Below are 23,572 nucleotides of genomic sequence, written 5' to 3'. Positions count from 1 at the left end.
TCCAGTCTGTAATCATAAGGGGGGATTCTCAATTAGTAGTCAACCAGGTAAACAATCAATATGTGTGCAATTACCCTCATCTTCGCAGATATAGGGACATTGTGAGTCGGCTACTGACAAAAATCTCAGAAGTAATAATTGAGTTCATTCCGAGGAAAGAAAACCAACGTGCTGATGAATTGGCTCAAAGGGCATGTAAAGGAATTCTGGAGGATATGTGGTCGGAGGTCAAGTCGGGCATAGAAGGAAAGACAGACCCGATCTGCGAAGTTACGGTCGGGCAGGAGACTATCGGACAGGACCCCGACTGCGAAGTTACGGTCGGGCAAGAGGATATCGGACAGGACCCCGACTGCGAAGTTGCGGTCGGGCAAGAGGATATCGGACAGGACCCCGACTGCGAAGTTGCGGTCGGGCAAGAGGATATCGGTCAGGAGTCCGACTGCGAGGTTACGGTCGGGCAAGAGGATAATGGACAGGAGCCCGATTACGAAGTTTTTATCGGACAGAAGTCCGATGGCGAAACAGTGTCCGATTGGAGAACAGAGCTTATCCTGTATTTACAGAATCCTGGTGCGAGTGTTTCAATTGCGACACGATTGAAGGCTTTACGTTTTCAATTGATAAATGGAATTTTGTACAAGAGATCATTTGAAGGTTTACTTTTGAAATGCTTGGGATCTAAAGAAGCTCTAGAAGTGATGACAGAAGTACATGGTGGGATATGTGGAGCTCATCGGGCAGGTCTCAATATGAGATGGGCCATTCATCGCTTGGGTTTTTTCTGGCCTAAGATTTTTGAGGATTGCATACAATTTGCAAAAGGCTGCCTGGAATGTCAGAGACATGGAAACTTAAATCATTTGCCAGTAACCGAATTGCAATTCTTGGCAAAACCATGGCCTTTTAAATCGTGGGCTATGGATATTATTGGTAAGATACATCCTGCTTCATCGAAACATCACTGTTTCATTTTGGTCGCGACTGATTACTTTACCAAATGGGTGGAAGCAGTTGCTTTGAAAAATGTGGATCAGAAAGAAGTGATAGACTTCGTTTTGAACCAGATTATTTACAGATATGGTATTCCTCAGTCTATAACAACCGACCAAGGCTTGGTCTTTACAGGGGAAAAGTTCTCTAATTTCTTGGCAGAATTCGGTGTTCGGTTACATCATTCTTCACCATATTATCCCCAAGCCAATGGACAGGCGGAAGCAGCAAATAAGATTATCATTGGGATTATAAAGAAGATGATTGAAGGGAACCCAAGAAAGTGGCATTTGTTATTGTCTCAGGCTTTATGGGCACATAGAAATGCCAGTAATACGGCCACAGGGTTCTCACCTTACCAACTTACGTTTGGCCAAGATGCTGTTTTACCAGCCGAAATTCGAGTGTCATCCGGCCGAACAGAATTTACTGATAGTGATCTTACAAAGGAATACCAACAAATTATGTTGCAGCAGTTAGAAGATTTGGATGTTAACCGTCTCCATGCAATAGATCGAAGTGTGAAACAGAGTGAAATCAGAGCAAGGAGTTATGGAAAGAAAGTTCTTCACAGGACATTCCAAAAAGGAGACCTAGTCTGGAAGACCATTCTTCCTACATATAAGAAAACCGATCAATTGGGAAAGTGGTCACCGAATTGGGAAGGACCATACATTGTTCAAAAAGATATTGGAAATGGCGCGTTCATTATTGTAAATCATGAAGGTAGAAGAGTACATGATTGTATTAATGCTAAATATCTGAAGAGGTATTATCCTGCCTTTTCAGATAACAAAACTGCCTGAAACCACATATTATTCAGAACCCATTTATGGGGGTTCGAACCTTCTGGAAGGGTTCCGTCGAAAGGAAGGGCAGGCATGTATTGATTCGCCATAGTTAGAATGTTTTGGGATTGTGATTCACACAGGCTTGTATTGCGAAGAAGGAAGTTTATCAGGAGTGTTTCAGTAACTGGTGCAGTTGCTAAGGGAGTTTTTCAAGAGGGTAGTGATTTATGAACTTCCAAACATTGATTGTTAAATGGCGTTTGAAAGTCCCTTGGCGGCGGGCAAGTTGTTACGTACGAAATTTAGAATTAGGTTAAAAGCCCAAGGTAAAAAAGAAGAATGGGCCTGGCAATAGGGTTGATTGAACTGGCTGAAGGACACCGTGAGGAAATCAAGGAAAATAAATTTATTTATTTATTTCTAAGGAAAATACAGGACGGAAGGTTCTCAGGTCGGTAGGTCCTCAGGACGGAAGGACTTCAGGTCGGTAGGTCCTCAGGACGGAAAGACCTCAGGTCGGAAGGTCTTCAGGTCGGTAGGTCCTTAAGACGGAAAGTCATTAGGACGGAAGGACCTCAGGTCGGTAGGTCCTCAAGACGGAAGGACCTCAGGTCGGAAGGTCTTCAGGTCGGTAGGTCTTCAAGACGGAAAGTCATTAGGACGGAAGGACCTCAGGTCGGTAGGTCCTCAAGACGGAAGGACCTCAAGTCGGAAGGTTTTCAGGTCGGGAAGTCCTCAAGACGGAAAGACCTCAAGTCGGAAGGTTTTCAGGTCGGGAGGTCCTCAAGACGGAAAGACCTCAAGTCGGAAGGTTTTCAGGTCGGGAAGTCCTCAAGGCGGAAAGACCTCAAGTCGGAAGGTTTTCAGGTCGGGAGGTCCTCAGGACGGAAAGACCTCAAGTCGGAAGGTTTTCAGGTCGGGAAGTCCTCAAGGCGGAAAGACCTCAAGTCGGAAGGTTTTCAGGTCGGGAAGTCCTCAAGGCGGAAAGACCTCAAGTCGGAAGGTTTTCAGGTCGGGAAGTCCTCAAGGCGGAAAGACCTCAAGCCAGATGGTTCGCAAGTCGGGAGGATTGGCGGTCGGACCCATACTATTGTAGATTGGCAGTCGGGCCAAAAGAGCGGAAGGTCTGTGGTCGGCTCAAGGAGTGAAATATAGGGAATTTTTGGTCTGCTGGGGACACGTGTCAGCATAAGAAAGGTTGGAAGACGGTTGAGAAGGAGACGTTGTAACCGTTCGGGTGACGGTTTTCAGTACGGTTTCCCAGGGAATATTTAAGGATTTGGATCATCATTTGGCAAGGGATCTTCAATCAACTTCAACAAAGCAAAGTCAGATTTGGGGATCACCACTTTAAATTTCAGTCTTTTATTTTCCAGTTTATTTTCTGTATCATACAGTGTTTAGAGATTCCTAATCTCAGGCACTAATTAATCAAGTTTAAGGATATTTTCTATATCTTTGAATTTTACTTTATTTTTGTTGAAAAATTACATCAACAATTATAATTTTTTTTTAATTATTATTTTTAATTTGTAATCTCTTGTTTTTATAAACATTCATTTATTATTTAAAGACAGAACATGGGGTATTGTTAACACTGTTCTTGACTAATTATTTTCAGCATAAGCACATTAAAACAATCCCTAAACATATAAGGTATGTTTCATTGGCAAAGTTTCTTTCAATTTTAATATTTGGATTCTGTTTTTTTTCAAAAAAATAAAAATACATTTTTTTTCTCACAAAATATCACATCAAATATTATTTTCATATCAAATTTAAATCAATTTTTTTTTTCAAATTCATCGTGCTTATTTGTGTAATGACCATAATTAAGGAGATGGATTAGGTGTTAGAATCAAAATGAGCCGTACTAAAAAGGTGAAGAAATCGAAATAAAAAACTTACATGATATATCTCAAGCGCATGCACAAAAAATATTTTCAAAAAATGAAAAGCATACAAGAGTGATATTGATTCGGCTCACCAGCCAGCCAGCCAGCCAGCCAGCCAACGACGGCGGCTGAGCCGAGCCAATACCACGCCATGTCTACTTCACACAATCAGTAAACTACGTACATACATAAATAAATTAATTATTTATAGAATAAACATATGGTATATGTATGTATATGTCTTGATTACTACAGGGAAGGGAAGTGTAATTCTACTTGGCGTTCACTGCCCATTATTTATATGTGCGGAAGGGAAGGGTACGGTGTGTCTTGCTCTCTTGCCAAGAGTTGGAATGGAATGGATCGGTGTTTAAATAGATATTTTAAAAATTTTGTAATCATTAATGTAATTTTTTTAAAAAAATAAAAATTACATAAAATATATATTTTTCTATAAAATATTACTCCTTCTATCCCATGTTGGATATCTAGATCAAACACGAGATGTTAGGATAAATATAATTAATAGATAATTAAGAATATATTAGTGAAAATAATTATTTTATAATATAAATAATTATAAATTAAAATTAAGATAATTTATTAGTTTAACTAAAATTAAAAAAAATAAATTTAAAATTTAAAATAAAATTAAAGTGCGTAATCAATTTTTAAAAAAGAAAAATTATATGGGATATGGGACGGACAGAAACAACAATGTGGACACGAATAGAGAGACTATATCAAATACAATATTTTAATATTTTAAAATTATCTAAAACTTGTAGGTTTCTTTGAGGTTTTATACCTTTTTACAATATTTTTTTATTATTTATTTTTTTAAAAAAAATTTCACATAGAAAGTAAACATTTGCTTTTGAAGCCGTGTTTAAAAATTAATAGTAATATAATGAGTAGTTAAAAGTAATTTAACGATATTTTTGTCTTTATTTTTGTGTAAAAGTAACGATATAATGTAAAGTAAAGATATTTGTGAGAAAAAAATGAAATATTTAATAAAATATTATTTGAACGTCCGAAAATAAAAATAAGTATACTTCTAGTTGGATGGAGGGAGTAATTTTTATTCTTCTAGTATATCATAACAAATATTACTATTTACATTAATAAAAAAAAATCAATCCAATCTAGGTAAGAAAAATGATAAACTAATTTTTTAGTATCTTATATGATATTTTATGGTTTTAGTACTTTAAATGGATCGCATGTGACAATAGTTTTGCAAGTAAAAATTTTTCATTAAAATGATTATTTGTCGTCGGATTCACGACGCCGGCCCGTTGTTGCTGATGTGGCGTTGTGTCAGCGCCACATCAGCAACAACGGGCCGATGTGGTAGCAATGATTTGCATGATTATTTTCAAACATAATAGTTTTAAAGTTTTAAAATGATAAAAAGATAGATACGAGACAAAAATATAATTTACCAAAAAAAGAAAATCCAAAACTTCAATATAAATGAACAGCATCACATCAGAAACAACATACAAGCTTAGTGAATCCGCACCGACTTGCAGGTCTATTTACAGACAGAGTTCATTTAAAGTTTTAAAATTAATAAAAATTATATATGAAACTTTAAAAAAAAAAATCAATATAAATAAAACATATTATTTATTCTTCAATCTAGGATTATATCCTAATCATTACCTAGATAGGAATCTAAAAATAAAAGAAATGTATATATAATTGTGCGTGTATATATTACCACGATATGGAATCAATCTATGGATGAAAGTTTTAGGATAAGCATTGTTTTGTGTTTTCAATACACTTTCTTCATTAAAAAAAAGTTCAAGATAATTTAAAACAATCACCTATGCTTTTGTGTAATTTGTCTTTTTAATAATTGTGTTTTTTATTTTTATTTTAAATATAAAAATTTATATTGATAATATAAAAAATATTATTTTATGTTAAACTATTAATTTTTTAATAAATAAAATATATATTATATTAATATATGTATTGTATTTTAAATAATATTTGTAAAAAATCGTTAAAAAAAATACTACATGAACAAAACTAAATTTGTTTTTATAGTATTTTACACTTAATATATACTTTTTATGATTAAAAATAATAGGTATATTTGGTTATGATGTCAAATTAATTCTATTATTATTTAATTTATTTGATTTTCAATAAAAATATACAATTTAATTACTTTTGCGATTATTTATTTTAATGTATTATCGTAGACATTTGCAACAAAACTTAATAAAAATTACTTTTGTTGCAGAATTTTGAAGCAAAAAATATAAAAATATAGTAATATTTTTTATGTTATAGATATTTGTTCTTGAAATTTGTCACAATAAAATCCCGGGTATGTTTCTCTTGATAAATTTTTTTAAATTTTATTATTTGAACTTTGTATTTTTTGAAAAAATATATTTTTTTCTTCTCATAAATTATTCCATTAAATATTATTTTTCTATCAAACTCAAATCAAATTTTCTCAAACTCAAGCAAAAAAAATACACCCATCTATCTTTTATTTTTCTTATTTATAATATTATATCGTGACAATATATTTAGTTGCGACAAATTATTTTCTAATAGTGTTATAATTTTATATAAAAAGAATGGTATACTTTATAAAAATAATAATAATAATAATAAAAGTATAAAAAAAACAGAAATTAAAAAAGAAAAAACCCAGAAGATAACATATCCTAAATAAAAAGTTTCTATATCACAATAATTGATGGAATTAAATAATAGAGTTATGGCGATCGAGAATCCAACAGGACAGCTACACTACACTTGTATGATCGATCACGTGAAGATAATTGTGGAATATATATATATATATATATATATAACTTAATTGGGTTTGACAATTAAAGAATCAATCCCAGAAAAGGAAAGGAGGTGAAGAATCTCTTACTATATAAGTATAGTTGGTCAAGAACATATATACACACTATATTATATATATATATATATATATTATATACTCCACCGTCCCACATATCATCTCTATGTTGCCGTTTCTGTCCGTCTCACATACCATGTCACTTTTATTTTTTGGAAAATAATTATACACTTTAATCTCATTTTAAATTTTTTAATTTTTTTTTAAATTTTAATTAAACTAATTAGTTATTTTAATCTTAATTTATAATTATTTATATTATAAGATAATTATTTTTACTAATAGTTTTAATTATCTACTAATTATATCCCTTCTAAAATACCGTATCTATAATGTAGCACACAAGGATACGAAAATAGTATATACGAAGGATATATATGTTTTATATATATATATATATATTTATTGGTAAAGTGCATTTGAATAGTAATAAAAACATATCAATGTCAAGAATCTATTTGTCTGTAAAGTTTTTACTTATAAAACTATAAAACAATATTCCCTCCGTATATAATAAATTTCTATCCATGTAAACCCGAAAATTTAGGTAAACAATAATAAGTAAGTAATTAATAAGGATCTGTTTGGTTCGAGGATTTAGGATGGAAAGGAATGGAATTCTAAAAAATTTTGTATTTGGTTCAAGTTTTTTGAGAGGAGAGAGAATTTAATTTGTTTATATTTTTGTTCCCCTCCAATTTGAGGGAATTTGGAGGGGAGAGATTTTATTAAACAATTTTTGCTTTTTATACCATTTTTAACATTTTATTAAATTTTTATAACATTATATAAATTTTACCATATCTATTGTTATACTTGTATATAAAATTATTTTTTTTTATTTTGATTTTAATAAATACTTAGGTTAATTAAAACAAATCACATTAATTTAATTCAAATGCATTCTAAAATACTTTTTAATAAATTTAATCGAATTTATTTTATAATAAAGTATATATTTTAATTAATTATGTTTAAATAATTTGATTTTGTTTAATAATTAATTTAATTTATATAAGTTGATTTGAATTTGACATGATAAAATAAGACATGCTTTTTATTATATACTTAATTTATATATAATTTTCTGTTATGTTGTTACTATTTAATATGGTTTTTTACGTTATTTCATAGGTTTTGGTGAAATCAAGGAATTGTCTGGAATTGTCACTTTTATTTTGAATCAAATACACAGAGTGTAAATGTACGTTGAACATTGGTTATCATTTTAGTTTTCACATACATTGATTTGTATTTTTTTATGTATTTTTTCTATATTCGATGTTGTATTATATACTTTTTTATTTAATTATATTACTATGAGGTGTTATTTTTAATAATAATAATAAAAAAAATGTATCATCACATATATATATATTTTCTATCAAGTTTTTTTTTTCTTTCAGGGTGCGCTTGTAAGAGATGCTATAACTAACCAAATGTGGTTAGTTTACAATCATGATCGTCATTTAGATGAATAATATGCAGATTGGTTATTATGTATATGGTGTTTGGTTCTTCCGATGCTTTATAATGTAGTTTTTGCTTTATTATATTAGACAAATAAATTTTATGTTATGCTTTATGAATAAATTAAACAAATTTTATTAAATACTTTTATTTTTCTTTATTTATATAATATAGGGGCAAAATGTTAAAATTATTCAATTTTCTTTTCCCCGTCCAACCAAAAACAAAAATATTATTTCCCCTTCCATCGCCTACTTTCCTTTCTATATGAACCAAACACGCTATTACAATTTGGGAGGGGATCAAATGCTGAAAATATAATTTCAGCACATAGCTGAATAATTAAAAAATAATTATGTTAATTTATATCATTAAATTATTTAATTAATATAATTATATATAATTAGACTTTAGGCATTCAGCTATCCATACTGTCACAATTTTAATATTCTCTTTTCTCTCTTCCCCTCCCTTCCCTTTCACTAAATTTCCTCTCCTCCCCTCATTTGAACCAAACAGAGCCTAAGTGTATTAGTAAAAATAATTATGATATAGTAAAAATAATTATAAATTAAGATTAAAATAATTAAATAGTTTAATTAAAATTAAAAAATTATAAAATTTAAATATTAAAATGTGATTAAAGTGTATAATCATATTTCCAAAAAAAGAAATGACAAATCATTTGGAACGGACCAAAATAAAAAATAGAGATAAATTATACGAGAAAGAGGGAATATTAAATAGTGTGTTTTTATGGAATTTGAGTTTTACATTTGAGATTTGAATAATTCTATGATGTGATATAATAAATTTTGATATGATTTTTTTTTTAATTTTAATCTAAAATAAGTTTGAATATAATATAAAAAATAAAAAATAGACGTGTAAATTTATTTAGTTAAATTGTTTGAAAAAATAATTTTTATATAAAGTACATAAACTTGTTTAAATAATATTAAAATAATAAATATATGTAATATATTAATTTATTTTAGAAAAATATGTTTTTAGGGATATGTGGAAAAACTATTTTTGAGGAATCTTTCTTATTAATAGTATAAATTTGATGTAAATTAATAAAAAAAACATATTCAATTAACTTTTTATATTTTATATTATATTAAAATTTAATTTTATATTTATAACTATTATTTTAATTCAAATTTTACTATTCAAAATTAAATTCAAACTAAAAAATTTTAGTTAAAAACTATATCAGTTTGTTTGTTTAGTTTTTAGTTTGATTTTTTTTTTTATGTAAAATATATAAAATCGCGTCGATGATATAAAAAAGGGTAAATTATTTTTTAGTCCCGTAACTGGACCTCCTTATTATTTTAGTCTCGTAAGTGAAGCTATCGCAAACTAGTTCCATAAGTAAAAATTTTTCGTTGTTTTAGTCCTCAGACGCCGGAGACGCCTGCTTGGCTCGCCGGAGGCCATGTGTCCGTCAGGTCAGCGACACCTGACGGACACGTGAATTTTTTTTTTTTTTTTTAAATTTTTTATTTATTTGGTCCAATTTAGAAAAAAATTAAAAAAATAAAATCTACATGTCCGCCAGGTGTCGTGGCTTCCGGCTAGCCACGCTGGTGTCTCCGGCGCCGGAGGACTAAAATAACAAAAATTTTCCACTTATGAGACTAGTTTGCGACAGACTCCTCTTACGGGACTAAAATGATAAAGAGTCAATTACGAGACTAAACAACAGTTATCCTATAAAAAAATAATATTTCTGGTTGAATTATAAATTTTTATAAGAATAAAATATAAATATTATATATATATTAAAAAATGTATAATTTTGTTTTTTTATTAGGTTAAGCGATACTATATATCAATCACTGGTTAAACTAATCTAGTGAGAGATGCGCATAAACTATGAATTGATGGATGAAATTAATTGCAAGTTGTTGATAATTTACGAAGGGGATTTATTATTTTTCCCTTTTTTCTTTCTTTGATTAATTTAGTCAACTTAGCTTCACACAAACATATTTGTGGAGAATTGGGTTTGTTTTTTTGCAAAAGGTTTTCAACATATTTTTTTCAAAATAAAATTAATATATTACATATACTAATTATTTTTATGTTACTTATAGAAATTTCTATATCTTATATATATATATATATATTTCTTTAAACCAAAATGCAAAACATATTTTTATATGGCTTTTTTTCTTTTTTTGTTATAAAAGAAAAAAAAGAAAAAGAATACTTTTTTGCACTACAAGTTTTCGATTTCTAATGATTCTTTTGTATACACTTGTCAAAGGATAGAAAGTTCGACAATTGAGATCGATACTATTGTTTTATATTTTTATATAGAAATTAGTTGTATATATAATTTATGTAAAAATTAAAAATTATTTTGATACTAATACGCTACTATAATAGTGGTATAGATGAAAATAATAAAAAAGTACTTTTAATTAGAACGAAACAAATATTGTTTATATATATATATATTAACTTAAATCTCACTATTTATTGCATATACTAAAAAATATTTAATAAAATATTTTTTTTATAATATATTAAAAATTAATTTTAGCAAAAGCAATTAAATTCGGTCTAAATATAATCAAAATGTATCAATTTTGGTTTCAATTTAAAAACACATCAATTTTAATCACAATATAAATAATTTCAATCAATTTTGATATCAACTTTAAAAAAGCTGACGTGAATGTAACGAAATTGATTGATGTAGCATCTGACTTAGAAATAATACAGTCATATACAATTAGAGACGAAAATAGAAACGGAACATGGTAAGTGGGAGAGAGAGTAATATTTATATAAAATCAAATAATTATTTTAATTTAAAATTTTATTATTTAAAGTAAAAAATCAACTCCAAAACCCACCAACAGCTTAGGGTGTATTGGGCTTGGGCCGATCCGGCACATGCCGGCCCGAGTATATATTAACAAAGGTAGGGTGGAGGCTTATTTTCTATTGGGCTCAAATAAGTCCAATAAATCTGGCCCATTTGCATGCTGGTTAGGCTCTACGTTGATTTGTGTAGGCCCTTTTGGAGTGGTGGTTTTTGGTTCCAACGCTTTTTAGTCGTCTTCTCCGGTGCGTCCAATTCCGCGCGATTCTGTGACATAGCCATCAGATCTCGGCGGGGTATCTGCTGAATTGATTCTATGTGAGAACTCATGGGGGAAAGAGTGAATGAAGTTCTTTTCGAGACGCGCCGTCACGCTTCGAGGCCTTATGTTTCGAACTACCCTCCGCAGCAGCAGGTACTTTGTGCTTGTTTGGAATTTTGGTTGATTGGTTGTTAGTACTGAATCAGTTTCGTTTTTGATTGAATTTTTGGGGTAGTTGATTAGTTGTTTTGTTTTTGGTGTAGTTGAAACCTGGTGGTGCTGGGAGTTTGCTTTCTCATCTTCCGTTTCGAGGTACATTCAGTTTCCTCTAAATTTTGAGATGTTATTCCTCTTACATTACCGATTAGTCTGGGGGAGGATGGAGTGTCCAGTTCGGTTGGTGATATTGCCTTGAAATGTTGATTTTTGGTGTAGCATGAACTGTAAATACGCATTTTTCTTTCGAAGTGTTTATCAATTTAGTTAATTAGATAAAAGATGTTTAAGAACTGAGGTGCTCTTTAGTGTTTACTCTGGTTCTTCCAGTGGGTTTGGATATATGAATTCACTCATCACCCTGTAAGATCTAATTGTACATTCTGATGATGAATTGTGCTTTGGTACCTTCATATCACCTTTATAGATTCAGTTCCATCATGGACGCATGGCCATAATAACAAACTTGGGGTTGTTCCCCTCATGAGCTAGATTTCTGCTAACTAAATTAATTACCAGTTATTATTAGCTCGAATTCCATGTTGTTGGTTCTATGACGCCAAAATATTCGAAGTTGCTGCCACACCTAATAGTTTCATGTCTGATTCTATCCGTGTCATTGCCCTGGAATAGAGGTCGAATACATATCCAGTGGTACTTCTTTTTTCCCGAATATTCTTTGAGATAATGGCTGTATGTGATGTTGTGATAATGGAGATAATGCGTTCCCTGATGCATTGGTAGAGTATATAAGTGTGGCAGTAATTATTTCCTGAAAATATAAGTCTTAAACATACTTTCCCCTATCTTTGGGATGGAGAAGTCATTTATTTATTACTTTTCCTTGGCAATGTATTAGGAAGCATAGTACTGCTAATCCATTTGTATTTGCAATGTAATAATCCGATAATTTATCAGTGACAACTTGTCAATAACCCAAGCCTCTATAATTGTATCCATGCTTCCATATGTTCTGCATATGTCTCATAATGTTCTTCACATATGTTTCATTGTTCTTTTATTTTATATTGTTTTGTGTGCCTGCATGTGTGTCTTAATGATTTTCCTTAATTTCTAATGTATACAATCTGTTTTTTGTTTTTGTCATTGTTGCAAAGGAATCACTCAACTTAAAGAGAAATGGAGTGAGTATAGGCAACCAAAAAGATTCAAAAGGTTAGTGTCCCTGTTTGTATCTGCAAGAGGTGACTATGTTGCTGTAGCTTCCGGAAACCAAATAACTATTCTGCGGAAGGATAATGATTACCAGGAGCCAGTTGGAATTTTCAGATGTAAGATTACCTTTCTTTGGACAGAGCTTGCGTAACTGTTCTAATAGGGTAACTAAGATTTGAGAAAATTATGTGAAACATCTGTAAGTGGCTTCATCAGACACTTTCCACCACTTTGTTGTCCAAAAAGCCTTCAGATTTTCCCCGACTTTTCTACTCCTTGCTAATATCAACCAGGAGAAAGTTCTCTTAATATCTTATTATAAATTTATGCTTCATTGTATTAGTCATGGACTTTGAGGATGAACCTGAGAGCTCTGAAGCTATGTTGTGTCAATTCACTGTTTGATGTTTGAATTTTTCCTCCAGATATTCATAGATTTTGTTGGTTCTGGCTGATGTAGGTCAGAATGCCGTTACATTCAAGTGTGGTACTTGGTCAGAAAGTCATGAATTACTTGGAGTTGCTGATGATTCTGATACCATCTACATTGTTAGACCAAATGGGGAAGAGATGACCCAAATTACCAAAAGGCATCTGAAAGTCTCCTCACCTATTGCTGGCTTGATTGTGCTGGATGATGGTCCTGATAAGAAATCTTGCTTGTGAGTCTTATTTGATCATTTTTGTATTTACTAATTGGGCTTTCATAATTGCAACTGACTTACCAATCTATATGATCTAATACAAGTGCATGGATAATGTTTGCAGGTGTACCTTTACTGTTTTTGTTTCCGATGGTTCATGCCATGATATTGAGATATCTAAGGATCCATGTGCATCCATTTTTCCAACACAGTTACTGAACAATGCATCCATACAAAGACAACGTCCTCTTGAAATTTTGTGCTGGGACTATCACCCAAAACATTCTCTATTTGCAATAGTCAGTAATGCTGGTGATACCCAATCGTCACTTAATGGGAACACTGGTACCTCCCTCTACTCTTCCACTCTATTCCCCCATCCCCACTGCCACCCTACTTCATCAGTCACAAATATGTTATGGCACTCATTCAAGGTTTTTAGTGATTCCACTGATATGACTCAGCTTACATGTGACATCTGTGTACTCAACACACTGAGTTTCCAAAGTATGTCACTTCAAATTGATATTATGCGGCAATCCAGATTAATCTGATCACACTAAATGAAACGGATATTCTTTTTGTAATATTCAAAGGAAGGGTTTCTATTAATAGCCTATCCTCCTTAACTCATGCTTTTTGTAGCAGAACAAATGAACAGACCTAGATCTAAATGTTGTTCTTTTCCTGCAGGATCCTTTAATGTATCTATTTGGAGAAGGAAAGAAAATCTACAAATGGAACCAATTGTTTTTGCCAAATCTGATGGTTCATACACAATAACCAAAGGTTATCACAGTCAACTGTCATCACCAAAACTGCAGTTCTCACCATGTGGAAAATTTGTTGTTTCTCTGGATACAGAAGGGTGCTTATTTACTTTCCAGTTTGATGAAAGTAAAGGTTCTCTTGTACAGATTTCAAGTGGAAAGGGCTGCAATTCAATGGAGGCTATGGATTTGTCAAGCAGTAGGGCACAGTTTTTGCATAATATTCTTGACTTTACTTGGTGGTCAGATGATGTACTTATAGTTGCAAACAGAAATGGCACAGTCACCATGGTTGACATTCTAAATCATGTAAATGTCTCAAAAAATAAACTTGAATTTTCACTGCCTCTTTTAGAAAGAGCTCAAGGGGCCCCAGGGTTGGTTTTTGTTTTAGAGAACACCTTAGATGAAGAAAGCAATGCATCGGAACAGAAGGGACTCATTGGGCATGTCATGACAGATAAGCCTGAACAATTTGATTTTTCCAAGCCAAAATGGAGTTTAACATCACTGGTAAAAAGATCTGGCCGTGAAATTTTTGAGAATCTGATTATTAATCGAAGGTATCAGGCGGCTATTGACTTTGCTGATTGTCATGGGTTTGAAAAAGATGAAGTGCTAAAGTCACAATGGTTATCTTCTGCCCATGGAGTTCATGAAATACAAAACATTCTGTCCAATATCAAGGACGAAGGTTTTGTTCTTTCTGAATGTGTGGATAAAATAGGATTAACCGAAGATGCAATGAGAACTTTACTTTCTTTTGGGCTCCGCCTAACAGAAGCTTACAGATTTTCTGAGTTGGATGATGCTGAAGATGCCCAAATCTGGAATTCTCGTCTCGCAAGACTTAAGCTGTTGCAATACAGTGATAGGCTAGAGACATTTATAGGGATAAACATGGGCAGGTGATAATCAAGGTTTCCCATTGCCTTTTTTAGACTCTTGAGCCCTATAGTGTTATTTGCATTTTTGGTCATCACTGTCTGACCTTTTTTTTAAAAAAAATAAAAACTAAAAAAATTACAGTTTAGGTATTTGTAGCATCTAGCATAAATATTATATTTTTCTTTAACAATTTATTTTCCTGAAGCATTTCTCTTATCATGTGCAGCAGTGTGCAAATTATAAATTTATTGTTTAGGATTTCTTTTAGGGTATGTGTAGGTGTGGCTGTATGTAAAATATAGGATATATTTGAGTCTGCAACATGATCTCATGACACAGATTGATATTCTCCTGAACTTTTGGGAGTCTCTTTAATTCATCTTTGAATGTATAAATTCCTACTTCCTAATATCCTCATGTAACTGTAAAAGATGGGAATCATCTAATTTGGTTACCTAATAAATGAAGCCGATCCAATTTGTGTCTTTCTTGTACATGATGTTAGCATCCTTTGGTTTTCTGACTCTCAGCTTAATGACTTAGCTTTGCAGGTTCTCTGTGCAGGAGTATAGCCGATTCCGTGACTTTCCTCTGAGTAAAACTGCTTTAGTACTTGCAGAGAGTGGGAAAATAGGAGCCCTGAACCTTCTATTTAAACGCCATCTTTATTCACTAACTCCTTCTGTTTTGGAAGTTTTGGCTGCCATACCTGAGACAATACCAGTTAAATCCTATGGGCAGCTTCTTCCTTCCATTTCTTCTCCTACAAATGCTGTTGTAAGGGATGGGGATTGGGTGGAATGTGAGAGAATGGTATCATTTGTCAACAATATTCCTGGAAATAATGAGAACAAGGTCCAATACATGACTGAGCCCATTGTAATGAAATATATGGCATGCCAGTGGCCATCTATTTCTGATCTTTCTTCATGGTATAAGAAAAGAGCTAGAGATATTGATGCCTTAAGTGGTCAGCTTGACAACTGCTTGTGCTTGATTGATTTGGCTGTATCTAAGGGGATATCTGAATTGCAGCATTTTCTTGAGGATATCTTTTATTTGCACCAGCTTATTTACTCTGATGAAATTGAAGATGAGGCCAACTTTTCTTTGAGTCTTGCTACTTGGGAACAACTTCCGAATTATGACAAATTTAAGTTGTTAATGATGCATGTGAAGGAGGAAAGTGTAATTCCTAGACTACATAAAATGGCAGTCCCCTTTATGCACAGCAGGCTTAATGCATTAGTTGGAGGTGATACTATTGTTGATTCACAGAAGACTGTCGATTCATTTTTGGTGCGATGGTTGAAAGAAATTGCTTCACAAAATAAACTAGAAATGTGCTTACTAGTAATTGAAGAAGGGGGCAGAGACAAGGCTGACCATCACTTTTTCAAAGATGAAGTGGAGCTCATGGATTGTGCCCTTCAGTGTATATATTTGTGCACTGAAACAGATACGTGGAGCACCATGTCTGCTATTTTGTTAATACTTTCACACATACGAGGTAAATTCTTTGGGAAAAAAGAATCATGCATGCATTTTATGGATAAACCATCCGTTCATTTCTAGGCCTATCCAATGAATGGAGCAATATGCACATGACAGATGTGCAACTGATATTAGTGGAATATATAATTCACAAAAGTGAATTTTGTGTTATTATGTTGTTCTAGACTTCTAGTACTATTCACCTCCATTTGTGAATTCACATTTTCTAGGCCAATTCAGAATGCAACAATATGTGCATGAAAGATGTGTGGGTGATATTTTTGTAAAATTTAATTCATGAAAGTGGTTTCTTGTTTTTATTATGTTATGCTAATACTATACCCAAGTGTGAATAATGCTGTTGAATCTAATAACTAATACTTTTTCTGAAATGGTCAGACTATGATTCCGTGGATATCAAACACAGATACAAACTTGCAGAGGGCCATATTGAATCTGGCCGATTGTTGGCATATTATCAGGTGGATTCTGCTGTCTATTCTAAGTTGTAACTTCTTTTTCTGCTAAACAATATTATGATACTCCTGTAGGTTTTTAGTACATTTTCACCTGGCCACTGTCAAAGTGATTTTGTGGTATTGTGAGATGTACAGCGGATCTAGTTATCCTTTCCCATTTTGTTCTTTCATTTCCTTAGGGTTTTAGCAAGTCCTTAGTTTAACATAAGGAATGGAAATAAATTTTCATATAGAGTCTGTAATCCGACTATGAAACCAAAAAAAAAAAAAAAAAAAAGAAAAAAAGAAATCCTCCACTTTTGAGAGAAAAAAGAAAGAATCAGATCTATTTGTCTATAACTTTGTGATAAACTGGATTCCTCATAAGATTACTTAGAATAAATTGCAGTTTCCTCATAATTTCTGCTACTTGGGATGGGTCAACCAAGGCAAGCTTTTTATGATGGTTTGATATGATTTGTATTTTTGCATTTTATAAGTGCTTATAAACTCACTGTTCTTATGTATACCACTATTTCTTTGGAAGCAAAAAAGAACAGTGGAGAAACCCACAAACAATATGCTCTTTCTTTTATATGGAAATAATAATAATTTCCTTAAGAACCAGTAATTTAAATATGCAATTTAAGATACTTTCTTAAGGGCATTCAATGACATGTTATAATTTAGCTGCTTTGTCTTACTGAGCTCGACAAATTTAAGTTACTTGGCTGCATTTTATGATATGAATTTTGTTGACTGTGATGCTTAAAGATGTATAACTCGTTTTCCATAGGCTTCGCATGGTCTTATATAATAATATTATTATTATCATTATTATTATTCATTTTGCTTCTTGAGCACTTTGCCTTCATATTATGTGTTCTTGGAAATATGTACTTTATCATTTCACAGATGCATGTACTGATTCATGTCAATTGATAATTCAGGTCCCAAAGCCTTTAAGTTTCTTTCTGGAAGCAAACATGGATGAAAAGGCTGTAAAACAAGTTATTCGTCTTTTACTCTCAAAATTTATTAGGTGGCAGCCAAGTCGAACTGATCATGATTGGGCAAACATGTGGCGTGATTTGCTGTCTCTCCGAGAAAAGGCATTTCCATTTCTAGATTTAGAATATTTTTTGATTGAGTTTTGTAGGGGATTGCTTAAAGCTGGAAAATTTTCCCTAGCTAGGAATTATTTGAAAGGTACGAATTCAGTTACTTTGGCAACAGACAAGGCTGAAAATCTAGTCATTCAAGCTGCAAGGGAGTATTTTTTCTCAGCACCAACACTTACTTCCTCTGAGGTAATTTTTAAATTATAGCATAATGAATCTCTAAGCGATGCTATGGATCTACTTCACCATGTCTGTGATAATACCTATATACAATCATGTATTTAGAGCTTTTTTTAGGCTGGGAGTTCAGTTTTGTGCCAGAAAATGAACTTCCTTTAGAATACTAGAAAACAACAACTTTTTTATTCATTCTCAAGTTACATTGCCCCTTCAAGATTGTTTACTTGATATTTTCTCAGCAGTTAAAACATTGTGAACTCAGCCAGTACTAGCTAGGTCTCAAAACTGTTCCTATAAGAATTATAGCCTAATTCCAGGTGGACATGTCTCTCATTCATTTTAGTATTTTCAACTTTCTGTGGTGTGTCATTCATTATTATAGTCCTTCCAAAGTAATATGCTAGCTATTTGTTTGTTGATACTTCCTCTCACTATGCAACTGCTGCTTAAGTTTTTGAGCTTTGCAATCAATAATTGATCAATCTTCTCAAATGTATATCCAGATCTGGAAGGCGAAGGAGTGCCTGAATATTTTTCCTGGGAATAGAAATGTCAGGGCAGAGGCTGATATCATTGATGCTGTCACCATTAGACTTCCAAACCTTGGAGTGAACCTTCTCCCTATGGCATTCAAGCAAATAAAGGATCCTATGGAAATCATCAAGTTAGCAATTACAAGTCGAAGTGGAGCTTATCTAAATGTTGATGAACTTATTGAAATTGCTAAACTTCTTGGGTTGAGATCAGAAGAAGACATATCAACTGTTCAAGAAGCAATTGCACGAGAAGCAGCATTTGCAGGAGATGTACAGTTGGCTTTTGATCTGTGTCTTGTGCTGGCCAAAAAGGGCCATGGTTCTGTTTGGGATTTATGTGCTGCTCTTGCCAGGAGTCAAGCCCTTGAGAGTATGGATTTGAAGTCCCAAAAGCTGCTTTTAGGTTTTGCAATGAGCCATTGTGATGAAGAATCAATTGGCGAACTTCTTCACGAATGGAAGGATATTGACTTGCTGGACCACTGTGAAACTCTGATAATGTCAAGTGGAAGGGAGCCCTATGAATTCCATGAAAAAAGTTTCTTAACATCAGGAGAATTTTCTGGGCGAACTGATGTCAGTTTTGAGCATGAGGAACCACAGATTACAAAAGTGAAAAGCTTACTCTCTCTGGTAGCTCAAAATTTATCTGCGGAAAATGGCTATGACTGGGAATCTGTACTTAACGAAAACAGCAAAGTGATTTCTTTTGCTTCCTTACATCTCCCTTGGTTGCTCAAATTGAGTGAGGACAAAGAATTTGGGAAAAGATCTGCATCAGATTCACTATCCAGAATCCGGCAGATTAGTATAAGGACCAGAGCAGTGATGACTATTCTGTCATGGTTGACAAAATGTGGTTTTGCCCCCAAAGATGGCTTGATTGCTTCCCTGGCTAAATCAGTTATGGAGCCGCCTGTTTCTGATGGGGAAGATATTCTAGGATGCTCTGTTCTATTAAATCTTGTAGATGCTTTTCATGGAGCTGAATTTATTGAACAACAGCTGAAAATAAGAGAAAATTATCGAGAATTTTCCAGTTTGATGAATGTAGGAATGATTTATAGCATGCTTCACAGTCTAGGTATTGAATGTGAGAATCCAGCTCAAAGGAGGGAGTTGCTGCTGGATAAGTTTCAAGAGAAACATAGAACACTTGGTTCAGGTAATCGATATAATTTAGTTGTCCCAATGTGATTGGTGAACTATTTTGATTTTCACTAGCATAACTTGTATTTGATCTTCCTGAGCTATATTTGTTTCTCTTCCAGACGAATACACTGAAGTACATGAAGAACAATCAACATTTTGGAATGATTGGAAAGTTAAGCTTGAACAACAGAAGAATATGGCCGATAAATCAAGGGTACTAATCAAGTTGATACCTGGAGTGGAAACCTCTCGGTTCTTTTCTGGAGACATGGAATATATACAAAATGTAGTGTTTTCTCTTATTGATTCTGTTGGAATCGAGAAGAAGCAAATCATGGATGACACACTCAATCTTGCTCGTACCTACGGTGTGGATCGTAGCAAGGTACATATGTTTGCTCTATGGATGCTATTAAGAGAGTTATTGATTATGATGTTGATGAAATACTTAACACTTGATCTTTTTCAGGTGCTTTTGTATTACCTGCGTACTATACTTGTTTCTGAGGTATGGAGCATAGATGATATCACGGTGGAGGTTTCGAATCTTAAAGAAGAAATACTTTCTTATGCTGAAGAAGTCATTAAATTGATTTCGGAAATCGTCTACCCTGCAATTGATGGACATGATAAGGAAAGGCTTGCTTTCATATACGATCTACTCTCTGAATGCTACATGCAGCTTCTAAAATCGAAAGAGCTGTCAACTGCAATGGGTCACGATCATGCACAATCCAATGCCCTTGGTCTGGCCCGATTTTGCAAAACTGTTGCAGAAGAATGTCGAAGGAGCTCCTTTATTAAAGGCCTTGATTATAAAAACATAGCTGGATTACAAGTTCTGAACTTGAGTAGCTTCAAAGATGAAGTTTGTTCTCATCTGAATGAAAAGAATGTGGATACATTGGCGGAAATGGTTCAGAACCTTGTTCTTTTGTACGGTGATACCGTGCCTGTGGGTCTTCCATCTGGAAAAGACGTATATGCGCATTACATCTTCGGTTGCTTGCACACTCTAGAAGGTAAAATGGAAAGGGAAACTCATTTTCAAAGTTCTTCGGAAATTTGCTCTAAAATAAGCGAGATTCAGCTGACTTATGATACCTGTAAAAGGCATATGAGGTTCGTCGAATATCAAGTTATCTCGGACATAGTGCCAAGGTTTTTCTCTATAGTACTATTAATCAATGAAAGTTTAAAGGACTTTCCCTGTGACTCAACTGGGAAAGAATGCCTTGTGAAACTTATAAATTTCTGGCTTAGATTAATGAAGGATATGGAGCAGGTGTTACTCGACGATGCTTCGGGAGAAAAGCTCTATTCTGAATGCTCGACTACATGTCTGAAAGTCCTCTTAGACTTGCTCGTCGAGGAGATAGTGTCGCCTACTCAGAGTTGGCATACTGTTGTTAATTATGTGGCTTGTGGTCTTCAACGTAATGTTTCTATTGAAACATTTTATTTTGTCCGAGCAATGATATTTTGTGGATGCGGATTCGAAGCTGTGGCTCGAGTATATTCTGAGGTTGCATTACAGTTCCCGCGAGAGTCGTTTGTTTTTACAACCTCCGAGAAGTCTTCTGTGAACATCCAAGATCTTCCGCAGTTGTATCTCAGCATACTTGAGCCTATTTTGCAAGATGTAGATCGAGGGACCATCGAACGCCAGAATTTACATTATTTCCTGTCGTCTTTGAGTAGAATGGAAGGAGACTTGGAGGATCTGAATAAAGTACGGCTCGTGGTGTGGGAAAGGATTTCTACTTTCTCCGACAACTTACAGTTGCCAAACCATCTTCGCGTGTATGTGTTGGAGCTTTTGCAGTTTATCTCCGGTAACTTAGATGTGTTGTCTTCGGAGTGTCTGGAATTTCTTTTGCCCTGGGAAGGTTGGGACGATTTACAGGATAAAACTACGAATCGAGCTAATTCATCCAACGATCTGACTGCAAAGGATGGGTCGAATAGAGTTATGAGCACTCTTGTAGCTCTTAAATCAACACAGCTCGTCTCGTCTCTCTCCCCCGGCCTAGAAATTACACCCAACGATATCCTCTCGGTGGATTCCGCTGTTTCGTGCTTTCTAAAATTATCCGAACTGGTCACTGATCGATCGCAGGTCGACACTTTGATAGCTCTGTTAGCCGAGTGGGAAGGAGTGTTTTTGTCCGGGACCGAAGACGGTGCGACCACAGAGGAATCCGACGCTATGAACTGGAACAACGACGACTGGGACGAGGGTTGGGAAAGTTTCCAAGAAGAATCGATCGAGAAAGAAACTACGGAAAGCAGTAGCCGTCGAATCCATCCCCTCCATACTTGCTGGACGACTGTTATCCTAAAATTGATCGAATTTTCCAGCCACAGGGACGCGCTGAAATTACTCGACCAAAATGTCGGCAAGAATCACGCAGTATTGGTGTCTGAAGACGACGCTCGTAACGTGACGCGAGCTGCGCTCGAATCGAACTGCTTTTCTGGTCTTAAGATGGCGTTATTGATGCCGTACGAAGCGACTCAGTTACAGTGCTTGGATGCAGTCGAAGACAAGCTCAAGGAAGGAGGGGTCCCGGACATTGCCGAGGATCATTTCTTCCTCGTCCTCTTATTGTTGTCGGGAATTCTACCGACTGTCATGACAAAGGCTTCTTACGGCGCCACTTTCTCGTACATTTGTTTTATGGTAGGTAATTTCTGTCGTCGGTTCCAGGAGGCGCAAGCGACGGGGCTCAAAAATGGCGGCGGCGAGAATGAATCAGAAAACCTCCTCGACTCGCTGTTTGCGGAAATTGTATTTCCGAGTTTTATAGCCGAGCTTGTGAAGGGGAAGCAGCACATTTTGGCGGGGTTTCTGGTCGCAAAGATGATGCACGTGAATGTTTCGGTTGGCTTGATTAACATTGCGGAGGCGACTCTGAGGACGTATTTGGAGAGGCAATTGGAGGAAGGGACAGCATGGGAGACGACGAGGTTTTGCGGAGCGTTGTCGAATGCCGTTGCAGATTTGAAAGGGAAGTTGGGGAATTCGATTCGGAGTGCAGTTGGTTTGCTGCCAAATGAGGTTAGGTGACTCTCTATACTCACTTTTTACTTCTTTGGCTTTACTCGTCATTCTTCATCTTTGTGATTTTTGTATGCATAATTAACTGATTATATGTTTATTATGTGTGGTGAAAGAAAGGGTGGTTATGTTTTACTACTTTATTAGTACTCATTGCTCTCTCTCGCACATATGTGTTTATAAAAGACAATGCACTGTTTGTTTTTTTCAAAGAAAATGCATCTCTTTTTGTAAGATGAAATAAGTATTTAATTGGTGCCCAGTGTCTGGGTGGTGTGGGCTTGGAGCGTGTGTGACCGTCTTATGTCACCTGCTACAAATGGTTCGCCTAATGTGACTTGTTTGTTGGGCCTAATTCGCAGAATATTAGGTTCGATAAGGATTTATCTAGTGCACAATTTCGAAAAATATATTTCTGACACAATAGTAATTTTATTTGATCAACAAATATTTTTTCTAAAAAATAGCAAATATTAGTAATTTATAGCAACAAATTGTCAAAAGAGCACAGTGCTGATTTAATTCCGTCAGTAACATTTTGAAAAGGTTGAAAGTATCAAACTTTCAAAAGTAAATATAATTGTATTCCATTTGTGTTTTGAAAGAGTATTTTGGCTTTTATTTGAGATCTATTTTATTTTATTTTTTCTAGAAAATATAGTGTACTTGGTTTGTATTCAACAAAGCAAATCACACTAGGTACACTAGGTAGATTTATTTG

The 23,572-nt window shown here is 34.0% G+C and overlaps 1 protein-coding gene across 1 annotated transcript; it reads left to right on the top strand.

Moving 5' to 3' along the window:
- Window positions 1–11,108: 11,108 nt before the first annotated feature.
- Window positions 11,109–22,989, top strand: LOC127256197 (MAG2-interacting protein 2). The gene is made up of 12 exons (XM_051282062.1): window positions 11,109–11,308; window positions 11,419–11,467; window positions 12,490–12,663; window positions 13,008–13,209; window positions 13,316–13,536; window positions 13,885–14,869; window positions 15,401–16,359; window positions 16,743–16,825; window positions 17,752–18,111; window positions 18,606–19,803; window positions 19,910–20,175; window positions 20,260–22,989. The coding sequence occupies exons 1-12, from the start codon at window positions 11,222–11,224 to the stop codon at window positions 22,858–22,860; spliced, it is 7,185 nt and encodes a 2,394-aa protein (XP_051138019.1). The 5' UTR covers window positions 11,109–11,221; the 3' UTR covers window positions 22,861–22,989.
- Window positions 22,990–23,572: the final 583 nt, after the last annotated feature.

The sequence above is a fragment of the Andrographis paniculata genome, unplaced genomic scaffold (genome assembly GCF_009805555.1).
Source record: "Andrographis paniculata isolate CXL003 unplaced genomic scaffold, ASM980555v1 Contig55END, whole genome shotgun sequence".
In the NCBI taxonomy this organism is placed as follows: Eukaryota; Viridiplantae; Streptophyta; class Magnoliopsida; order Lamiales; family Acanthaceae; genus Andrographis; species Andrographis paniculata.
This window is presented reverse-complemented; position numbering and strand designations above follow the sequence as displayed.

Bases quoted from the DNA above. Each gene is read 5' to 3' on its own strand.
- LOC127256197 (XM_051282062.1), top strand. From the start codon at position 11,222: ATGGGGGAAAGAGTGAATGAAGTTCTTTTCGAGACGCGCCGTCACGCT. The intron at 14,870-15,400 runs GTGATAATCAAG...TTAGCTTTGCAG, and splicing joins ATAGGGATAAACATGGGCAG to GTTCTCTGTGCAGGAGTATA. The intron at 20,176-20,259 runs GTACATATGTTT...GATCTTTTTCAG, and splicing joins ACGGTGTGGATCGTAGCAAG to GTGCTTTTGTATTACCTGCG.